The sequence below is a fragment of the Asparagus officinalis genome, chromosome 8 (genome assembly GCF_001876935.1).
Source record: "Asparagus officinalis chromosome 8, Aspof.V1, whole genome shotgun sequence".
In the NCBI taxonomy this organism is placed as follows: domain Eukaryota; kingdom Viridiplantae; phylum Streptophyta; class Magnoliopsida; order Asparagales; family Asparagaceae; genus Asparagus; species Asparagus officinalis.
This window is the reverse complement of record NC_033801.1, coordinates 121704849-121726609: the sequence shown is the minus strand read 5'-3', so window position 1 is coordinate 121726609 and position 21761 is coordinate 121704849. Positions and strand designations below refer to the sequence as shown.

Sequence of the window (21761 nt, the reverse complement as noted above, 5' to 3'; positions counted from 1 at the left end):
AAGCGAAAAAGAGAGAGATACCCAAGCAGGAAGTCCTCAGCCAGATAGAGCCTGTTTGACCAGAACGGTGCGCAGGAGCCCGACCACCAGCGTCCGACATGAGGAAAATATCTCGTCCTCACTGCTTGGCTAACAGCAGATACATGAATTAATAGTGTTGCTGACAAATGGAGGAGATCTGAAACTTTGATGAAAGCTTGTCAGAGTGGGATGCGACAACGTGGGAGTTTGCGCGAAAGAAAGAGATGAAATCTCTGATTCCAACCAGACATGGGAACTTAGCTAAGTCCCATCGGAAGAAAGGCACGTCACAACAAGCTGGTGTATCCCGAGTGAAAAAGGAGCAGAAGGTTCCAGAAGATACAGAGCCGGCGTGCGAGTTGTCAAAGATTCCAATCAGAATATCCAAGAAGAAGGATCCAGCGGATATGGTTGTACAAGAGGCAGCACTTCCAGAAACTGGAGTTGTGTGCAACTTCAGTTGGCCTTTCATGATAGATGCATAGATGATGAGGGCGGAGCCACACAGAAGAGGAGTTTGATGAGATAGCCTGTTGGCGTCGGTTTTGGTCTCCAAGTGGGAGATTGTTAGGTTGGGGTGGATACCAACCTCCGACGGCGGAGGAGCTCCGACGAGCTCCAGGATGGCGCAGGCAGCTCGAGCAGTTGAGCTCGAAATTGGGCGAACGCGACCCTCAGCGAACGCGAACCTAACCATGGCGTCCCAGCTCGATGACCCTCGCGTTTGGGAGATGGCGACCCCCGCGTTCAAGAACTCCGACGTCCGCGATCAGAGTCCCACACCCGCGTCCATCGCACCGCTGGCGACAGGTTGTCGCCAGCCTGTCATCGATTCGGCTATAAAAGAAGCCCCCCACGAGCCCTAGGGTGTTGCTCTCTCCCCCGATCCCTCTGGCGGCGGTGAAAAGCCATAAAACGCAGCAGCGTTCAATCCCCAAATCGCAGTAGCGATTTTGATAATCTCCAGCTCTCAAATAGGGTTTTTGAGGGGAGATTAAGAAAAGAATTAGAGAGAGAGAGAAAACAGAAAGGGGGTTTTAAAGTGGGTATTAACACTGTAGCTACAGTGTTTGTTTGAGGAATCCCAGTTTAGGGATTTGCTCTTAACTTGTAATTTCTTGTTAGATTAAATAAGAAATTGACTGTGTGGCTCCCGAGGACGTAGGCAGTTGCCGAACCTCGTTAAACTTGGTGTACTGTTCTCTATTCTGCGTTTCCGTTGCATTAGGGGTTTCGGCGTTAAATTCCCAACACATATAATTAGCAGAAGCTAGACTTTCTATAATCAACAAAAAGAGATGAAAATAAAAATGGTATCTAGCTTATAAACAAACAAAACTTTACAACTTGCTCTCACTGTGTCAAAGATTACTTCAATCCCCCATCACACACTAGCCCTTGATATCGGATGTTCTTTAAGCCTTGCAGATAGATGTCGTGTAGCCGTCCCACTTCCCGCATCTGTCCAATTGCACAAACCAGAAATAACTTGATTAATAATAGACTTGTACGAGAAATGAATCTTTTCAAAGATAACTTTGTTTCTAGTAGTCCATAGATTCCAGCAAACTGTTGACAATATTGCACGCCAAATGTGTCCTTTACTTCCTTGAAGATTCTCTACAGTTTGTAGTAATTCATCAATGGATGTTGGCCAGAGGAAAGGAAGGTAATATTCTTTGAAGTGTTTCGATACTTGATTTGATATTGGACAAGAGAAAAAAAGATGATTTCTTGATTCTGATTCCATCCCACAGAGAATGCATGTAGGATCACCCCCGCCATCCTTTGGATAAAAGATTTTCCTTTGTATGTAATCTATTGATGGATAAGAGCCAAGTGAAGATACGAACCTTGCTGGGAATTACATTTTTCCAAATGACTTTGTAGATAGGAGTCAGAATACCTCTGGAGTTCAGAAAATTGTATAGAGATTTCACTGAGAAAATACCATTTGTTGCAAGAGACCATTTGGGTATGTCAGGTTGATTAGAGATATGAAAACTCTCTATTAAGTGCATGAGGTCTGACTTTGCTGTTTGAGAAATAGAAGATATACATCTTTTCAACAAGGGGCTCCAATGCCACACATTGCCTTGAAAGAGACCCTGACTACGAACAGAAACATTGGAAGAGAAAGATAACTTGTATAAAGTTGGATATATGCTAGCTAAGGAATTAAAGCTAGCCCATTTATCCTCCCAGAACCTAATATTGTCACCAGAGCCAAGTAACCATGAGATGTGATGTAGGAAACCCTCTTTGTGAGATATGATGTCATTCCAAAAGGATGAGTTAGAGTGATGCGCATCATTTGAGTTGTAGAACCTCTGAAATTGTAAAGTTGACGTAGAAAATTACCAGTTTGAGAATTAGAATCAAGACATTTCCAAAGCCATTTTGATAGAAGAGCAATGTTGAAGGATTTGATATCTTTAACTTCCAAGCCTCCCTCAGTTTTACTTAAACAGACTTTTTTCCAATTTACCAAACATTTAAAACCATTAGTTTCAGCACTGCCTGTCCAAAGAAAACTCTTTCTAATTTTATCAACTTCTTTGATAAGCCAACTAGGTAGCTTATAGAAAGACATGAAGTATAAGGGGATAGAGGTGAGCACAGAGTTTAAAAGAAGTAGTCTTCCTCCAAAAGACAGGAAAGTCCTCTTCCATGTAGCAAGTTTTTTGTGAAGAGTATCTAAAAGTAGTTGCCAGTTTGATTTTTTTGATACGTGTGTATCTTCTTCTCTGTTTCGGGAGCTTAGTGATCCTCATGGGAGCTTGAGGATAGGTAATTCTCATGATATCTTGAGAATAGTGGTGTGAAGCGATACGGCAGAGCACAGGATGGAGCATAAAGCGAGTCGGAAGAACGAAGAATCAAAGCATGATACGTGTGTATCTTCTCTTCGGAACTTAGCGATCCTCATGGGAGCTTGAGGATAGATGATTCTCATGATAGCATGAGAATAGAGGTGTCAATCAGTACAGTGGAACGCAGGTGGAAGCGTGGAACGAGACGACGAGCAGCAGATTCGAAGAATCCAGTTTTCAGCTCTGTGAGTCGACTCATCAGGTTGAGTCGACTCATGCCTGTCATGAGTCGACTCACGAAACCCAACCGTTTTGTCAAAAGTCTCTGACCAGACGACTCATCAGTTATGAGTCGACTCATATGTGGTCATGAGTCGACTCATAACTGTTCATGAGTCGACTCACGAAGATTTCCTGGTTCGTTTGGGTTTCTGTTTGCACGAATTCCTGTTGGGGTTTGGTCTGGTTATTTACCAGATTGCCATCCACGTTTGTACACCTATATAAAGTGTTGTTTAGGGTTTCTAAACATCATCGGAGAATCAGAAGAGAGGTGAGAGGCCAGATGTAGATCTAAAGGATTTTAGGTCTAAGTGAGATCCTAATAAAAAAAGGATTAGGGTTTAGATTGTGAGGATCTATGAGATCTTAGATCAGAGAGAGATTTTAATCATTGTATTAGGGTTTAGAGAGGATTGAGAGGTTGTTCTCGATTCTAGTGAGATCCTAATCAAAAGGATTAGGGTTTAGATTGTGAGGATCTATGATATCTTAGAATCAGAGGGAATTAAGAGAGATTCTAATCATTGTATTAGGGTTTAGAGAGGATTGAGAGGTTGTTCTCGATTCTAGTGAGATTGTGAGGGAGAGATTTGTAATAATTGATTCTTCATAATCTAGAGAAGGTATTTTCCTTCGCCATACTGAATTGTTCTTGTGTTTTAGTTGTCTTCTTCTCAACCCATCTTTTGGTAATTCCGCGACCAAAGAGTGCTCGCACGGCGACTCGTATCATTTTTTTAGCTTTCCATATTTTAACGGCAAGCCAAGATATTTGATGGGGAGATGCTCAACTTTGCAGCTTAGTAAGTTTGAGAGAGACTGACTCCTTGAAGGTATCTTATCAAAATATATCAGAGAAGACTTTGAATAATTTATACCCAAGCCTGATGCTTCCTCAAAGATGTAAAGAATTGTTTTGAGAACAGAAATATCAACTGAGGAGCTTTTAACAAAAAGCAGGGTATCATCTGCAAATTGAAGAATTCTCAACTGATTTAGAGGTACCTTGATTCCAAGATTAGATAGAATACCATCTTTTACATTGTTGTTAATCATTTTGTTGAGAACATCAACTGCAATGTTGAAAAGCATAGGAGATAAAGGATCTCCTTGCTTAAGACTCCTTTTACAAGAAAAGAATTTGGAGGGAACACCATTGATTTTGACAACACAATTAGATGAAGAAACAATATGATAGATCCAAGAGCACCATCTTGTGCCAAAGCCTCTTGCTTTTAGCAAGTTGAGGAGGAAATTCCAGTTTATGGAGTCAAAAGCTTTTGAGAAGTCAATTTTTAACATAGCAACTTCCTTCTTCCTTTTAGAACAAAAATGTATCATCTCATTAGCCAAAACAACTGAATCAAGTGTTGATTTTCCTGATTGAAAAGCCGCTTGAGTAGGGGCAACCAGATTAGGTATAAGAGGAGATAATCTGTTAGCTAGTGACTTTGTGAAAATTTTGAAGAGGCAATTTATCAAGCTAATTGGTCGGAAATCCTTCATCTGAACACTATCCTTGAGCTTAGGCATAAGAGTGATAAAAACTTTATTCACCCTATGAAGATTAGAAGGATTTTGTTGGAAATAAATCATAATAGCCACAAGATCAGATTTGAGCAAATCCCAGAAAGTTTGATAAAAAGCCATAGAGAATCCATCAGGTCCTGGAGCTTTATTTGCATTCATCCCAAAAACAGCACTCTTGATCTCAGTCTCTGTGAAAGGATCTTCTAAAGAGTCAAGATTTGTCTCTTTGTGAGGGTATAAGTATGACCAATCTATTGGTATGTTGTTTCTTTTTTCCTGACCAAAGAGTTCCATGTAGTAATCACAGAAGGCTTGGGATATATCATGATTTGTAGAGAATTCCTTTCCCTAAAAAATCACAGAGGCAATATAATTGGCGTTCCTATGAAAACTTGTTGTTTTATGAAAAAAAGATGTATTGGCGTCTCCCTCTTTTAACCACTGTATTCTCGATAGTTGGTGCCAATAGGTTTCCTCCTCTTTAATTATAGATGAGAAAGAAGACTGAAGGGACTTCCTATCATTAAATTCCAAATCATAAAGGGGCCTTTGCTCTTCAAGCAGATCAAGAGAGTTAATTTTTGATAGCGTATCAGCTTTCCTAGAGGATATAGAACCAAGAATATTTTTGTTCCACCATTTAATTCTTCTCTTAAGAAGCTTAAGCTTTAAAATAAAAATATCAACAGGAGATCCATGACATTTAACAGAATTCCAACAGCTATTAATGAATGGGATGAACTCAGGATTATGAAGCCAACTCCTTTCAAATCTAAAAACAGGTAAAACTGGGCTAATTCCTCCACTATCGAGAACAATTGGAGAATGATCTGATCCCATAGCCGGTGGAGAAAATTGCAAAATGCAAACATGAAGGGAATTTCTTGTCCCATTCTGAGCATATGAGAAATCTGTCGAGTCTGACCATCGAGGGATTTAATCACTTATTAGACCAAGTGTAAGCTCTACCAGAGAGAGGGAGGTCAATAAGAGATGCAAAGGAGACAAAATCTCTGAAGGATTTAATTTCTCTATAGGACCCATTTTTACCACTTCTTTCGTCAGAGGATAAAGTAACGTTAAAATCACCACTAATTACCCAAGGTCCAGGAAAGATAATACGAATACGATTAAGTTCCCACCAACAGACTTCTCTATCATCCCTATCAATAGGGGTATATAACGAGGTAAAGGTGAACTTCCAATTGGATGGTTTGTGGTGGAGTAACACTGAAACTGAAAAGATACCAACATGAGATTTGATCATAGAAAAAGCGTCAGATCACCCTACCAAAACTCCACCTCTAGAGTCATTTGAATCAAGATGACACCAATGAATAAGCTTCTTACCACCTATTGTCTGAAGTGTCCTAGGAGAAGGATTGGACAGCTTACTCTCCTGAATTCCAACAATGTCAATGGCAGAGCGAGAAAGGAAGTCTCCGACCAAACGTCTTTTAAAAGGGCCGTTAAGACCTCGAACATTCCAAGTTGTGAATTTCATGATGATAAAAATATAACACCACCTTGAACTACAAACTAAACCAAAGACTAAGACTGTCTGCTCGTCTCTACTTCCTTAATCTTTAAAAGTTCTAAATACTGATCAGGAAGAGTAATACCACAATTGGCAGCAATATCTTCAATAACATCTTTAGCTAAAGAATTTATTGGAAGAGCCGTAGAAGAAGAAGCAGAGGAAGGAGGCTTAGTACCTTTTTTAGACGAACGAGCCACCTTCTTAGCAGAAGTAGATTGCCTCATGAAGCTCTTATGCTTATTGCCGAAGATAGTCTTCCTAATTGAACGTGAAGATGTCACTGAACCTGGTCGACGAGAAAAGCCTGGTGGAATAGAGGATGTTGGCTGAATAGCTGGCGTTTGAGCAGATTTTGGCGGGAATGATGTAGCTGAATTTGAATTCGAGGAATCCGCTTTCCCGCCAAGATAATTGTTCCAGGTTGAACGCTCAATATAAATAGTACGCCCCTTCCAAGACTGCTTAACCAAATCAAGCGGAAAATCTCTTAGGGAATCTAGAATGGAATCCGAGCTATCTTCAGAGGAATCTTCCTCATTATGGGCCTTAGGATCCTCTACCATAACCGCAAAGCTAGGATTTAGAATTGTTTCCATTGGAGGCTGATGATGATCTGGAAATTCCTGAAACTTCGCTGAATTCAAAAAATGTGGAGCAACTGATTTACCCCTATCTCCAACAAAGTTTGCTGCTTCAACCTGGTTCTGCCCGTTCTCCGGCGAAGTTTTCATCGGAGCTGTCACCTGATCTGCCCATTGAGTTTCAATGACAATATCTCCTTGAACTTCCAAAACAGACATATGATTGTCAATGACTTCAGGCCCTCGTCGACCAACTCCAATCGGGGCAATCTCCAATCTCACTTCTCTAGTGAAGGAGTCTATCTGAGAAGTATACGAGCATACGACCGACTGAGGGATGCACTCTGGACCCTTAACCTTAACAAGAACACGTGTATCCTGGCCATTCAATTTGTCTTTAATATTTTTGCATCCCCTTACCAGTTCACCAAACGTACCCACAATCTTCTCCAGAATATCGATGGACCAGAATTGAAAGGGAAGGTTTTTAAATTTAATCCATTGATAAAATGCAGAACCAACAATCTTCATTCCTACATTCTCAGTCCAGGGAGCAAACCAACCCTTAAATTGTTCAAAATCTAAGAGCTTTTCATCAACAACTCCTGACAAATGAAAGGTCGACGGGAACTCTACTATAAAAGTGTTACCACGAATAGGAATCACCTTACCAATCCACTGTTGCCACCGGAATAGCCATGCCAATTGGGTCCTGATTAACTCTATTGATGGCGAGCCTTCAGTAATTGTAAGGACAGCAAAAGCAGCAAGCGCCTTAGCATTATTGCAAAGATGAGTAGCTGAATCTGATAAATCCACCTTCATCTCTAAGGGACGAAGATGAGATCTGCAATGTTTGGCCACATGACCCTCCTCATGACATCTGAAGCAGATGAATGCCCCTTCAGGGCAAGATTTGATCGAATGACGACGATCATCACCACAATTAAAACATCGTCGAAGATACTGCCTATCCGTCGAACGACCTTTCTTTCTCCTTGTAACTGTGGTCCGCCCTTGATCAGAATTCATTTTTAGGGTTTGAAAGCCCTAGACTTTTATGCATAATATATATAGAATTAAAAGATGGGAAGAAAAAAAAAACAGATGCTTTTTGGTTGGATGGCGGTTATCAAAGAGGGAACTGAAAAAAGGTCGTGGAAACAGATGGGGACGCGGCTGACGAGCTGCTGGCACAGCGCTGGGAACTGGAGAGGAAAATTTGAACGCTTTGGAAATGATGGATCCCTTTCCCGAGATCGTGAGCCACCTGATTTTCAGCCACGTCAGATTTTTCATCCAGTCATGCTAACGTGGCCGAAAATCGATCAATTTTGCGAATTAATTTTAAGATTTGATCTATTTCACAAGAGCTTTGCTACAGGGACCCAAAATATGGGACCAATAAAGAGGACAAGTGAGGTGTCCCCCTCCTATTGGATAATGAGTTGGCCATCACCTCACTTGTCCCATTTATTGGTCCCATATTTTGGGTCCTTAAAGAATTTTTCATTTCACAAACTTCTCTAATTTTAATATTTGATTGATAATATCGCATGTTAGATAGCTCAGAATAGTAGGATTCAAGCAGCCTACGTATAAACCAGGGATCTGAATACTTAGTTAAGTTTCATCATGTCATATGTGACTTGAAATTTTAGTTAAAGCCTGCATCGCATAACATGCTGTTAGCTGTACTTTTTCTGCTTTAAAGATTTTATTGACATTCATGAAAAGCCTACCTTGGCAGAAACTATGGAGTTCGCTAGAATGCGCACTGAAGTTCTATGCACATGCATTTATAATAAAACTATTTAGCAGAGGAGTGTTACTACGGGGACCCAAAATATGAGACCAATGGAGGGGACAGGTGAGGTGTCCCCTCCCTATTGCATAATGAGTTGGTTGTGCCAACTCATTATGCAATAGGGAGGGGACACCTCACTTGTCCCCTCCATTGGTCCCATATTTTGGGTCCTTAAATTATTTTTCTTAGCAGAGACTTATTAGTAGTTGAGAAGCAAAGCTAGAAGTAAAGCAGTTGAACTCAAAAGAAAAAGTCTGCTTGATTGTATCAATGTTCAATAACATCTAAAGTTATTGAGTCTTGATTCAACTCCAAAGAACTGATACATGGATAATGTAGAGGCATGCACAGATTCCAATATCAAAATGAGATGAGAACAATTCAGAGAAGCTTAACACCAGCATCCCTCACGGAATCAACAATCGCCTTAACTTTCCCATGATACTTCTGCTCCCTCTTCAAGAACACCGATATAGCAGGAATCCCCGCCATCAGCAGCCTCTCCCCTAAGATCTTCCCAATCTTTGCAGCGGCGGCTGCAACATCACGAGTAGACTCCATGCTCGGCCTCAGCAGCTTCTCCTGCGAGCTTGCAGAAGATGCCACTGTCGCTGTTGGGGTGTGGACAACCTGTGCACTGACGTATTTGTTTGAGAAATGCATTCTCAGTACGTAGGGTTTCAGGTAATTGGTGATTCTCGCTGGTCTCACTGGTGGTGGGATCACCATTGTTGCTTCCGGTCCTGTCTAACTACAAAGAAACAATGCAATAAGCACAATCCATAAGAAATATGATGATACTTTTAAGGGTTATTTACAGATATGGTTAGTTGCACACTCCCCATACATTATAGCGGGTTAGACACTTATTACCCCCAAACTCTTTTGTTAGCACTTAGACACCCAACGCGTGATGATAAAAGTACATGTATACAGGGGTGCATGTTCAACAGGTCTCTCAGTCATCAAAGACCTTGTCCTCCCATGAAAAATCCACGTGACAGGTAAGATAAAGGGGAGATAACTCTGTTTTGAGATCTGGAGGTTCAAAGTGGTAAATAGTTTAGGGGTAATAAGTAGCTATCCCCTTACGATATCTGCAATTAAACCTAATTTTAAATGCATACCTGTTCTAAACGAGTCTCACTATGCTTTAGCAAAGATGTGATAAATTCTGTAATATTGTTTGTTGCATTTAGCGTACTAAGCGATTAACATGATTAAAACCAGACATTTTAAGGAGAGAGAAACTCTGTTAGATCATATCAGAAAGAAACTACCTATAAGAACAATTGAAGGCAGGAAGTTAATAGCTGCATAAATAACTTAACCTTTTTTTAAGACTATATACAGAGTTGTAGCATGTCTAAAAGTGAAATTTGCACAACAGTGTTTAAAAAAGGACTAATAAGAAGAAATAATAGGTTGAGAGGTTGAATCCAAGATCTAACAACTTGAATACAAATATAGGATCCAGTGAGATACATACCTCAAGTTCAAGTATGAATCCAATCAACTAGCTCAGCTTGAAACTTAGACCCGATCTATATCTAACTTGTTTTAGCCATATGTTATCAAATATGCACGGAGACCACAAGACCTGTGTGTGACATTTCAAATAGTCAACACTTCTATGCATGCTATAATTCTTCCATGTTTTCCCTAAGGACTTCAGTATTACGAATTTCCTCACATCCACTTAAGAACTAATGTTAGTTAAGGTCTTCCCTTAGTTTTCCTTGACCGGTTGGTACAATACTTCTCTTAACAGGTTCACATGAAAGCATGCACATGAAAATCAATAACCTTTTCAAAGAGAATAACAAAGTTAACAGAGATAATGACAACTCCTACAGATTCTTTAAGTCCTGGTGTTGCCTACACAAGGAGCTTGATCATCCCATGTTGCGTTGTAAATCATGTTCTTATCTTGCGTTATCTATGATTTTTGTGAAATCCCATGTTGTGTTATGATGGCAGCTATAATGTGGGAATCCTATGCTTAAGTCCAGACGTGGAAAATTTTTTTGTTTATCTGCAAATTACATGTTTATTCATGCATATTTATCTTCATTTTGGTCTGCCGTTGTATATGAAAAATATTAAGGGAAAAAGGATGATAACATCGATTAGCTACTATAATTAAATTTAAAAAAAAGCATAGTGATCTCAGATCGTGTAGAGAAAACTATGGGTTGACAAATTGGCAAACAAGCGCCCGCCAAAACCCATGGGGGCACTCACCACTAGGGAAATAGCTCTCAATCTTCTTTATCTCCTATAACTGTGAGCTCAAATTCTAGTTCACATCCTGATAGAAAACCACCAAAAATGGAAAAAAGATAGACTGATGAAAACATTCCCGAAGCAAGCTCCTCATGGGCACCCCCCAAAATATCACTGATAGAATTCCCTAAAGGGGTTATGAAAGAGTTCAATTTTATTTTTGCTATATTATCTGTGTATTAAACTCCAATCATCGCAAGCCATCAGGTGTATGCTATCGAGTCATTGTTTCTGGATCCATCCCTACCAAATCCAAACTTACAGACCTATCATCTTTTGTTGACCTCCCGATGTATGAATCCTGCTGTTTCCGTTGAACGTCACTAACAGCCGCTTATGCTATGTACATAGTTTTTCCTCTTACAAGAACTGCTTTCTGTTCTATATATTATTTAAATTCTGGCAGTGATCAATGCTATCAGGAACAAACCAATGCAGGAAGAATTTAGGCCTGCTATGGTTGATGCCAGCTTAGTACTTTAATTGTGTTTATTCATAACAAATGAACATTAATATTGACCCGTTATTCAGTGATGGAGGATGTGTAAAAGTAAAGCCATTCTTCTCCCTAGTATTCTTGAAAAAAGACAAATTCATTAATTTCACATGATGAGATTAAAATTACTTATGAGTTAGCATCAATTTTACATTTTTTTTATTACAAAGCACAGCATGATTTCGCTAATTAAGATGAAAATTATCACACTAGAAATAAACCAACTTCTTCTGCAGTGCAGTAAGGCAAATAAATCCAGTCAAATCAATGGAAAAATCAAATCTTAATAAAATGAATACAAACTAAAAAAAAATTTAAAAAAATTTAAACCCTAATTTTGCAAATTCGCTGTTTTAAGATTGTTACAGTGAAAGATTACCAAAAAAGGAGATTCTGGACTCGCACTCGAAAGGATGTGATTGGTGGCGGGATCAATAGAGGTAACTACGAATCGCGATCTCCGGCGGCGGTGACGGCGGCGGCGAGAATGGACGAGGGTTTAAGAGCGATCAGTGAACGTGGGGGTGACTGAGATCGGAGCTTATCTCTGTACGCAATTGTATTCGGGTGGATGAGCGAGTGGGTTTTTCATGGACCCGACCCGATCAACAATTGGAATGCGAGTGAAATGAGATCTCAATTAGATAAGTCCCGTTTTATTAATTACAAAAACTCGTTTTTCAGGTCTCCACGTTTAAATTTTTTTAGGGCCTGTTAGTTTGCCTAAAAAAAATTGAAAATCAAAGAAATGGAAAACTATTAAATCAAAAAATTATTTTAGGAGTGTTTGGTTTGCTAATAAAAGAAGGAAATCAAAGAAATGAAGATGAGTTGTCAACTTATTATAGAATGATATGAGTGATTTTTTAAGAAAACTTGTTTTGATGTTGTTTGGTTGGCGAAAAAATAATAAAATAAATTATAAGAAACCTATTTCTTGTAATAGGTTGTTTTCTTTTGCTTGGTTATTTCTTAAAAATAAGAAAATATATGAGATGAGATGAGATGAGTTGTCATTATATTATTGGATGATGTGACACACACTTAAGGAAATTGTTTTCCTAGCTTTTTGGGAGGAAAACAAAGAAATGAAATGTTAATGAGATGAGATGAGTTGTCACAATCTTATTGGATGATGTGAGTAATTTTTAAATATGAGATGAGATGAGTTGAGTGATGTTGTGGATGAAAATAATATTTTATTAGATGTGGTGGATGTGATGGATGAGTTGTTGAATGAAAATAATATTTTATTAGATGTGATGGATGAGTTGTTGGATAAAAATAATATTTTATTAGATGTTGTGGATGAGTTTTAGGGATGGAAATGCGTGAAATTGTACTTTTTGAGTTTTCTTGGTTTGCATTTCTATTTTTTGTTTTTTAGGAAATAACCAAACAGCAAGAAAACTATTAATTAAATATACGTGTTTGATAAGATATTTCTGAATATAATTTAATGGGAAAATTAGATGGGGAACCTTGTTTTTAAGAATTCAATCAAAAGTACATTATCGTTTTTAGCCTGACTGAAAAAGCTTTGATGCATCAAACCTTTCAGAAGAACTTTTATTGAATTTTTCAAGTGTTTTAAAAATGCTCTCTCTTTCTTCATTTTCTTCCCTCCTTTTTTTTCCACTTCCCATTTCTTCATGAACACAACCAATCTCATCTCTCACTTGTCATCTCATTTTCAATCTTCAAGCTCTCTCATCTCTCTACTCTTCTCTCATCTTCAATCTCTCTCATTTCTCTCATGTACTTTCTGTTGGAAATTTATCAAATAATTAAGATTATAGCATGCAGATAATTCCGAAAAATAAACAATTAAAACTGGCCTGATCGGGAGCAGTCGTGTATTCACTGCCCTAGAAGATTGAGAACCCGCCTATCGTCCTGGCACAGATGGTTTCATCCCCCTAGCGGTAAAAGCCCCCGGAAATGGCCGGCCTCTGCACTCGGGCGAGAGTGCAGAGCTTCAGCTCAGATGAAGGAAGTTGTCCATAAAATAAAACTAAGATGTAGATGAAAATAATATGTAGGGGAGAGAAGAAAAACAAGAGAAACTTATTGTATATTTTTTCTTCTCATTTTGAGCTCAACATACGGATATATATAGGGTTGGAAAAGACGTTACAAAACCCGTAATTAATTCCGTAACGTTCGTCATAAATTTTGTAACGTTCCCCATAATTATATAGCCGTTAGACATATTTTTAATTGCTAATTAAAACATGTTTTAATTATAAATTTTTATTACTATTCATGAAGGCAAAATTGTCTTTTCTCCAACAAAATATCCAATAGTCCCCCCCCCCAAAAGGCAATATTGACTGAAAACTCAAAGTTAATAAATAAATCAATAAATCACAAAAAGAAAATAGGTTGGGCAACCTTACGTATCGTGAATTCAGGAGAGGTAGCTTTCGGCTTTGAACCTTTTCTTAGTGAGTTCATCGCCACATGAGGGACATAATGGACTAAGCCTTGAATTAGGCCCCTTGAATCAGATATTGATAAAAACACACACAATACGTCTTCATTTATTGAGCAAAGCGGGTTGAGCGTAAAAGGTCATGCTCACAATAAACCGACTCATGAGAGTTTCTAGGGGTCAGCCCTGCCCCCCCCAACCGCGGCCATCATGGTTCCTCTCACGTAGGTAAGTCCTCAAAGGGTACACTACAAGAAATTACATCTTTAACGAAGGGATTTCCCTTCGTTAAAAAGCTGAAAACCTTCGTTATTGTATGCTAACGACGGTGAAAAATCCCTTCGTCACCCGTCGTTGAAGCCCTCTTCGCTAAAGGGTCACGAAGGGATATACTACCCGTCGTTATAGAGTCTATAACGACGGAACATATTACCGTCATTAATATTTACGACGGTAATTATCACCGTCGTTACCATCAGTGACGGGGATATTTTCCCGTCGTTACCATCAATGACGGGAATATTTTCCCGTCGTTATCATTAGTAACGGGATATTTTCCCGTCGTTACCATTAATTACGGGGATATTTTCCCGTCATTAAAGGCCAATTAATAACGATTGAATACCGTCGTAAAAGTCCTCATTATGGGTAATTAGTAACCCATCAACGATGGTGCTTTCCCTTCGTTGATGAACAAAATATGGTTTATAAAACCATCATTATAGACTATAAATTTCTAATATATATTAATGATACTTAGAGATTCATAGGCAACTATCATATTATCCTCAACATGACACTAAGATTCATAACAAAAATATATTAAAAATACCCAATAATGAATAAAAAAAATAAAAAAACTCCATTCATTAATAACTTCAATAAATAAAATTTCATCATCCTCAAATATTCAATACTAATAACAAGTGTTAATATCCCAATTGTTCCAAAGGAAAATATGTGAAACTATCTAAAACAAATTAAAATAGAAGTCTGGGAAAGACACGTCCTTTCATCTATAATCATCGTCAAAAGAAGACTCGAGCTCCCCCCTCCTAATCTTGCATGGATAGCCTGCAAAATTTAAGAAATCACATAATTAAGAAGTATCAATTAAGCAATTATTATCTTATTAAGTAAAAATATCATTTTCTCAAGTGCAAGTAGTCAATCATAAAAGTATATAAGAGATTTCATAAAAAATAATTACCTAGTCCTGCACATGTTCTCGAGTTTGAGGAGTCAATGAAGATGCCTGCCTAAAAAAAAGTTCCTGCATAGTTTTCACTTGCGACTTTAAGTCAAACATCCATTATTGTTGTTGATGTTGTTTCTCCTGCTCATCTAAGCGTTGTTGAAGCATCTGGTTCTTTCTCTTTTCTTCTATAACTCGTGCTTCCAGATCAGATCGACTAGGAAGCGGCCTCTCAAATCTTTCAAAGTAGTCCCGCCACCAAATACAGTGATGTGACCATGAGATTGCTTCCCCGAGATTTTTGACATTCCTATAAGAAACATCATGTCTAAAAAAGGAATAGTTATAGTAAAGAGAATGCTACTAGCTAGATACTCGTGCAAAAACAAAAAATACAAATATAATATGATTGTTGACATTCCTATACTTTTGAACAATATGCCATCGTTATGATCTCTACTGATATGCTGGTGGTGTGTGTATCACACTAACACTACATGCTTGTATGACTCACTACATATGTAATAGTTTGAACATGCCACCAACCTATGAACTTAAACTACTTTACACATATTAATGCACAATTTTATGTGTTCATGGATGACATATCGTACAAGATTACATGCTAGTAATAGGATAAATATACTACATCACACATAATTATACAATATGTCACTTTAAAGGTAGTATGCAACATAGTTTCAGGAATGTTGCAATATGTGGTATTATGACCATTAAAAAAATTAATATACTAAATGTGCGAATGTACTTTATAACTGCCTGACGCACTGTACTCACCATGAATTTACGATACATATTGAATAAAGCATAGTCGTTTTGAGCGTTAGTTAGTCAAACACATCAAAGTTAGTCATAAGATATATACACACAACTACACATCAATATTGGTTGTAACATTTGTCCAACTATACAGCTGTATAAGAAACTAAATATATGCAATACATGTAATCTATAAGTGATGTACTTAGAAGATAATACTGCATATATACATGGTTGTAACGTTTGTCCAAATATATAGCTGTATAAGAAACTAAATATATGCAATACATGTAATCTATAAGTGATGTACTTAGAAGATAATACTGCATATATACATGAAGACTTATGATTACATTGACTACATTGGACATATGAACATTACAAGCTAACATTACAATTATACTGAAAAGGGTAATTATAGTATTATGATTCTGTGACCAATGAACATGTGAAGGTTAAACATAAAGAAGGATGCCTAACAAGCAGCATGTAGACTGAAACTGCACATTACTAATCCACATAATTATGACTAATTTGAAATGCTTAGGCCTGGAATATTCTTCTACAATGCACACAAATGAAATCCACCAAGCACCATCTCCATCCTCAATTACTAACATCTAGAAAGGAACCATCTAAAATTTGAAATAAGACACCATCAGGCACATAAATTCCATCAAAAGAATGTGCACATAATCATGGGAAACTAATTAGATGCAAATGCAATGACCAAGAAAAATATAATCATTATGATAAACATGGCATAGAATTAAGAGCACCTCCACCCGCGGTGGCGCCGATTAAGGGATCTCGTCCTCAACTTGTTCGAAGTCTTAATCTTGAAGAGGTTGATCGATGTTGTTGTTCTCGTAAAAGGAGTGGATCGAGGGCTCGAGTTCGAAATAGTGGATCTCAAGGAAGAAGAGGCTAGGGCTTCTTCTCGAGAGGAGGAGGTGATGCTAACGAAGAACAGCGACGAATAGAAGACAATGAACAGTAACGCGATTTTTTTATCTAGGGTTTATTAGTTTAGGTTTGGTTTTGGGTTCTTTATATTATTTTGATTATTACTACTTATGATTAGGAGTTATGATTAACGAAGGTAATGGAATCATTCGTGTTTTCAGGAGGCCCAATAACGACGGTATTAGAAGCAAATCAATGAAGGGACTAAAAAACCGTTATCCTATCTCACATCATTACTCTAATATTTGTGATCACTCGATGAAGGTTGTTAAAACCGTCGTTATTTTACACACATTAATGACGGTCACATGGTCCCTTCACTAATTTTGGTCGTTAAAACCTTGATTTCTTGTAGTGGTACTATAGTTGTTTATTTAATACCCCCCATAATACATACGTTGAACTTATTAAGAGTAAAACTCAGGCTAGCCAGCTGTATCATAAGAGCATCGTCATCATAGAGAAGGGGTAGTAGCACAACCTACATAGTGATATATGAATATATCTGGGTCGATGCTCCACACGAGTGTCACTAGTCCAGCTTGTTTCTACCACATTGAGCCAACATTAGGACTACGTCTCCAAATAAGGGTTGGGTTGTCGCTGTCAGTGACCTCATCTATGGGCTTAACCCCATCTCCCTCGATGAATCCAGAACCACACTCCTGGATAGACCCTTTATCAAAGGGTCAGCAAGATTCTTTTTACAGACTTTACAAAGTCTAGAATCACAACTTTGCCTAGCAGGCGTTGTATTTATTTATCAAGTTCTTATTTTATAATTAGTCCATCATATTGTTTGAAATTATGTCATGGTCTATGATCATAAAAGATCATAGTCTATGTCTGAAGATGTAAACACATAGTGTTTGTGCAGATTAGGATTTAACCTTAATATCTGAGCATTTCAAACTAATGTGGAACTAAAATTCTGCAGTTATGCATATGCACATACATGAATGAAATTAATAATAGATACATGCAGAGCATTCAAGAGAACAACATATTTCATACTTCATAATTCATATGCATAAATTTTTTTAAAATTCTTCTATTATAAGAGGTTACAAATTGGTTGCCTACAAAGGAGACCTTCTAAATTTAAATCGGTTGCCTACAAATGAGACCTTCCAAATTTAAATTGGTTGTCTACAAAAGAGACCTTCTAAATTTATGTTGCCATTTTCTAGTACCACCTCTTATACAAATAATAATAATAATAATATTTGTACATACATGCTTTAAATTTTACAAGTGCATTCTTGCATAAAACCTTGTAATTAATCATGTAACAAATGCAAGTTATCTAAAAGGACATATGAACATTTATTGCAATATCCATCATAACGCAATAAAATAGATGAACTTTACATTTGAAAATTTGAAATATAATCCACCATATAAAATAGAATTTTAAAAAATGCACCTATTTGATTTGATTCGCTCATATATTGATCATTTATCATTAGGCAACATATGATGCGAGAAGCGTAATTAAATAAATGCATATGAATTTTTTTTCATAATTTTGTTCCTCTTATACCTAACCAAAAACTCCTAAAGTGAAAAGATTAAAGTTTTACCCGGGTAGTTAGCCAGGTAAGGATAGTACTAGAGGTTAATCAAAGATCAATTAAGAGAGCCTAGGGGAAGGACTGTGGGGATAAGAGCTGAAGAAGAGAAAGGAGAGACAAGAGAGAAGGAGGAGAGGTAAATAAGAAGGAGAAGAGGTCACGGTAGAAGAGAATGATAGACCAATGATAAAAGGAAAGAGAGGGAGCATGTGGAGGAGAAGAGTAGGAAAGGCGGTGAAGGAGAGGCAACGACATTGAAAGAGAAGCAACAACGCGAAAAATATGACGGTGGAGTTGAAAGAAAAGCACAGTATGCGATGTAGAGAAACAAATAGAAGGAGGAATATATGTTGGAATTTCCTGATTCCTTTCTCTGTATTATCTTCTATATATAGAGATGTAGAGTACAATGATAAGGCTAAATCTATTCTTGTAACTATATACAGGTAGACTCTCTTGATTTCAGCCTTATACTATGAACAATATACAGGTATATGGTTGTAACTGAATCTCAGATATGATTGTAACTGAAAGTTTAGCTGATTGTAGAGATCTCGCACAACTGAATGTAGAGATCTCGCACATCCCCCCTCAAGCTCACGACGGGTTATCCCGTAAGGAGAGCTTGTCCCGTAGCCAGAGAAAGCGAGGACTAGGGAGAGATTTAGTGAAGATATCAGCGACTTGAACTTTGCCGGGTAAATGAGAGAGACTGATTGCACCTCGAAGGACATGAGCACGTATGAAATGAACATCGATGTCAATGTGCTTAGTCCTGCTGTGGAAGACTGGGTTTTTGGACATGTGGATCGCGCTAATGTTGTCGCATAGAATCAATGGAGGACTGGATAGGTGCACTCTGAGAAACCGAAGCATATGTAAGAACCAAAGAACCTCAGTAGTTGTGGAAGCCAATGCGCGATACTCAGCCTCTGCACTAGATCTAGAGACAGTAGATTGTTTCTTAGATCCCCAAGAAAGAAGATTTTGCCCCAAGAACACTGCATATCCCGTTGTTGAACGTCGACTGTCTGGACAACCGGCCCAGTCTGCGTCTGAAAATGCACGAATCTGAAGAGAAGCGTCCTTAGAAAATCTAAGACCTAAGGATAGAGTACCTTTGACGTAGCGGAAAATCCTCTTGACAGCAGCAAGATGAGAGGAGCATGGCTTTTGCATAAATTGGCACACATGATTGACTGCATAAGTAAGATCCGGACGTGTCATCGTTAAGTACTGAAGGGAGCCAACCATCTGTCGGTAGATCGTAGGATCAGGAAGAGGATCTGGGGCCGAAGATGAGAGTTGAAGTCCGGCTTCAAGAGGACTTTTAATAGGTTTAACACCAGAGAGACCAAACCGATGAAGAAGATTGAGTGCATATTGAGCTTGAGAAAGAATAAGCGAATCATGATTCCGCACAACTTGCATGCCTAAGAAGAAATTAAGAGCTCCCAAATCCTTCATGTCAAACTCTGAAGAAAGACGTCTAATGAGCCGAGAAAGTAGGTAATCATGGGTTCCGGTGATGATAAGGTCATCCACATATAGTAACACGAGAATGGTGCAGTTACCTTGATTCCACATAAACAATGAAGTATCAAGAGGACAGCTGATGAAGCCAAACTGTTGAAGAAAATTGGTAAACCGAGTGTACCATGCCCGTGGAGCTTGACGTAGACCATAAAGTGCCTTGTGCAAGTGACAGACATGGTTCGGACGGGCTGGATCAATGAATCCTGGTGGTTGTTGGAGGTAGACGACTTCGTGCAGATCCCCATGTAAAAATGCATTTTTGACGTCTAATTGTCGGAGCGGCCATCCATGTTTGAGTGCCAAGGAGAGAATAAGTCGCACAGTACCGGATTTGACAACGGGACTAAAAGTTTCAGCGAAGTCGAAACCCTCACGTTGATTGAAGCCTTTTGCGACCAATCGGGCTTTGTAGCGTTCGATGGAGCCGTCCGCACGATGTTTTAGTTTGTAGACCCACTTACAGCCGACAATATTCATTGATGGAGTAAGGGGTATAAGTGTCCAGGTGCCGTTACGCTGAAGGGCATCATATTCCTCTGTCATAGCTTGTTTCCAGTTAGGATCAGCTGCTGCCTGCTTATATGTAGAGGGCTCTGCTGGATGATTTTGCAAGGTGGAAGCAAGTGCTAAGGGTATCGGATGTCGAGTTGCACAGAGGCCTTTTGGATGTCGGGTCCCATCGCGAGAGCGAGTGATCATGGAGTGATGAGAGACTGATAGTAGTGGATTAGGATCAAAAGGTGCTGCCCCAGGACCACCTCGAGTACCTCGAGCCTGTTTAATAGGAGCATGAGTAGGCCATGCTGGTGGCAACAGAGATGTCTGATTCGAGTTGATAGGCGCAGTATTCACAGTTTCTGGTGCAGGAAGTTCAGGTGCAGGAACTTGGCCTTGTGCAGGAAGGTCAGGTGCAGGAAGTTCAGGTGCAGGAACTTGGCCTTGTGCAGGAAGGTCAGGTACAGTTTCTGGTGCAGGAAGATCAGGTGCAGGAACTTGGCCTTGTGCAGGAAGGTCAGGTGCAGGAACTTGGCCTTTGTTGACTTGAGATGAATCTGTTGTCAAATAATGAAGTGTCTGATCTGGAAACGGCTGGGTTTGAAACACCGGTGAGGCAGTGCTGGATGTTTCCTGTGATATTCTTGCAAATGGAAAGGAATTTTCATCAAATGACACATGTCGTGAGATATAAATTTTTCCAGATAAAGTATCCAAGCACCGATAACCCTTATGTTTGCCACTGTAACCAACAAACACGCATTTAAGTGACTTGTAAGCCAGTTTATCACGACCAAAGGGATCAAGGAGTGGAAAACAAGCACAACCAAATACTCGTAGATGAGTATAATCAGGTTTTTGACCAAAAATAGTCTCGAAGGGAGTTCGACCATGTAAAGAGGAAGAGGGTAAACGATTTATGAGGTAAACAGCAGTGGTAAAAGCATAATTCCAGAGATGACGGGGAAGAGAGCTATGGGCTAAGAGTGTGAGACCAGTTTCTACAACATGACGGTGTTTGCGTTCAGCAAGACCGTTTTGTTCGGGGGTTCCTGGGCAAGAGAAAAGATGAATAATGCCTTGGTTCGCAAAGAAATCACGAAGTTGGTGACTTACATATTCACCACCAGAGTCGGATTGGACGAACTTAACACGACTATTGAGTTGATTTTGCATCAAAGTTATAAATTGAATAAATATGGATGGTACTTCTGATTTTCGACGTAAAGGAAAGTACCAAGAGAATCGTGAACATTCATCAACAATGATCAAGTAGAACCGAAAACCTTCTATTGATGGAGAGGGAGCAGGTCCCCACACGTCACTATGTAATGTGTGCAAAATCTGATCCGTATAATTTGTACGACGAGTGAAGGGAATTTTGGAAGATTTGCCAAGTTTACAACTATGACAACAAACTTTATT

The 21761-nt window shown here is 38.8% G+C and overlaps 2 protein-coding genes across 4 annotated transcripts; both read right to left on the bottom strand.

Moving 5' to 3' along the window:
- LOC109822636 lies at window positions 1321-8124 on the bottom strand. The gene is made up of 2 exons (XM_020388865.1): window positions 6362-8124; window positions 1321-1482 (listed from the first exon to the last, which is right to left on the bottom strand). The coding sequence occupies exons 1-2, from the start codon at window positions 7797-7799 to the stop codon at window positions 1406-1408; spliced, it is 1515 nt and encodes a 504-aa protein (XP_020244454.1). The 5' UTR covers window positions 7800-8124; the 3' UTR covers window positions 1321-1405.
- On the bottom strand, window positions 8809-11940 carry LOC109822361 (50S ribosomal protein L18-like). Of its 3 annotated transcripts, XM_020388551.1 has the most exons (3): window positions 11736-11940; window positions 10064-10174; window positions 8809-9325 (listed from the first exon to the last, which is right to left on the bottom strand). In XM_020388551.1, the coding sequence occupies exon 3, from the start codon at window positions 9301-9303 to the stop codon at window positions 8956-8958; it is 348 nt and encodes a 115-aa protein (XP_020244140.1). In that variant the 5' UTR covers window positions 9304-9325; window positions 10064-10174; window positions 11736-11940; the 3' UTR covers window positions 8809-8955. The 3 variants fall into 3 exon arrangements, with proteins under 3 accessions (XP_020244140.1, XP_020244139.1, XP_020244138.1); XM_020388550.1 differs by lacking the exon at window positions 10064-10174 and having other exon boundaries at window positions 8809-9321; XM_020388549.1 differs by lacking the exon at window positions 10064-10174 and having other exon boundaries at window positions 11736-11936.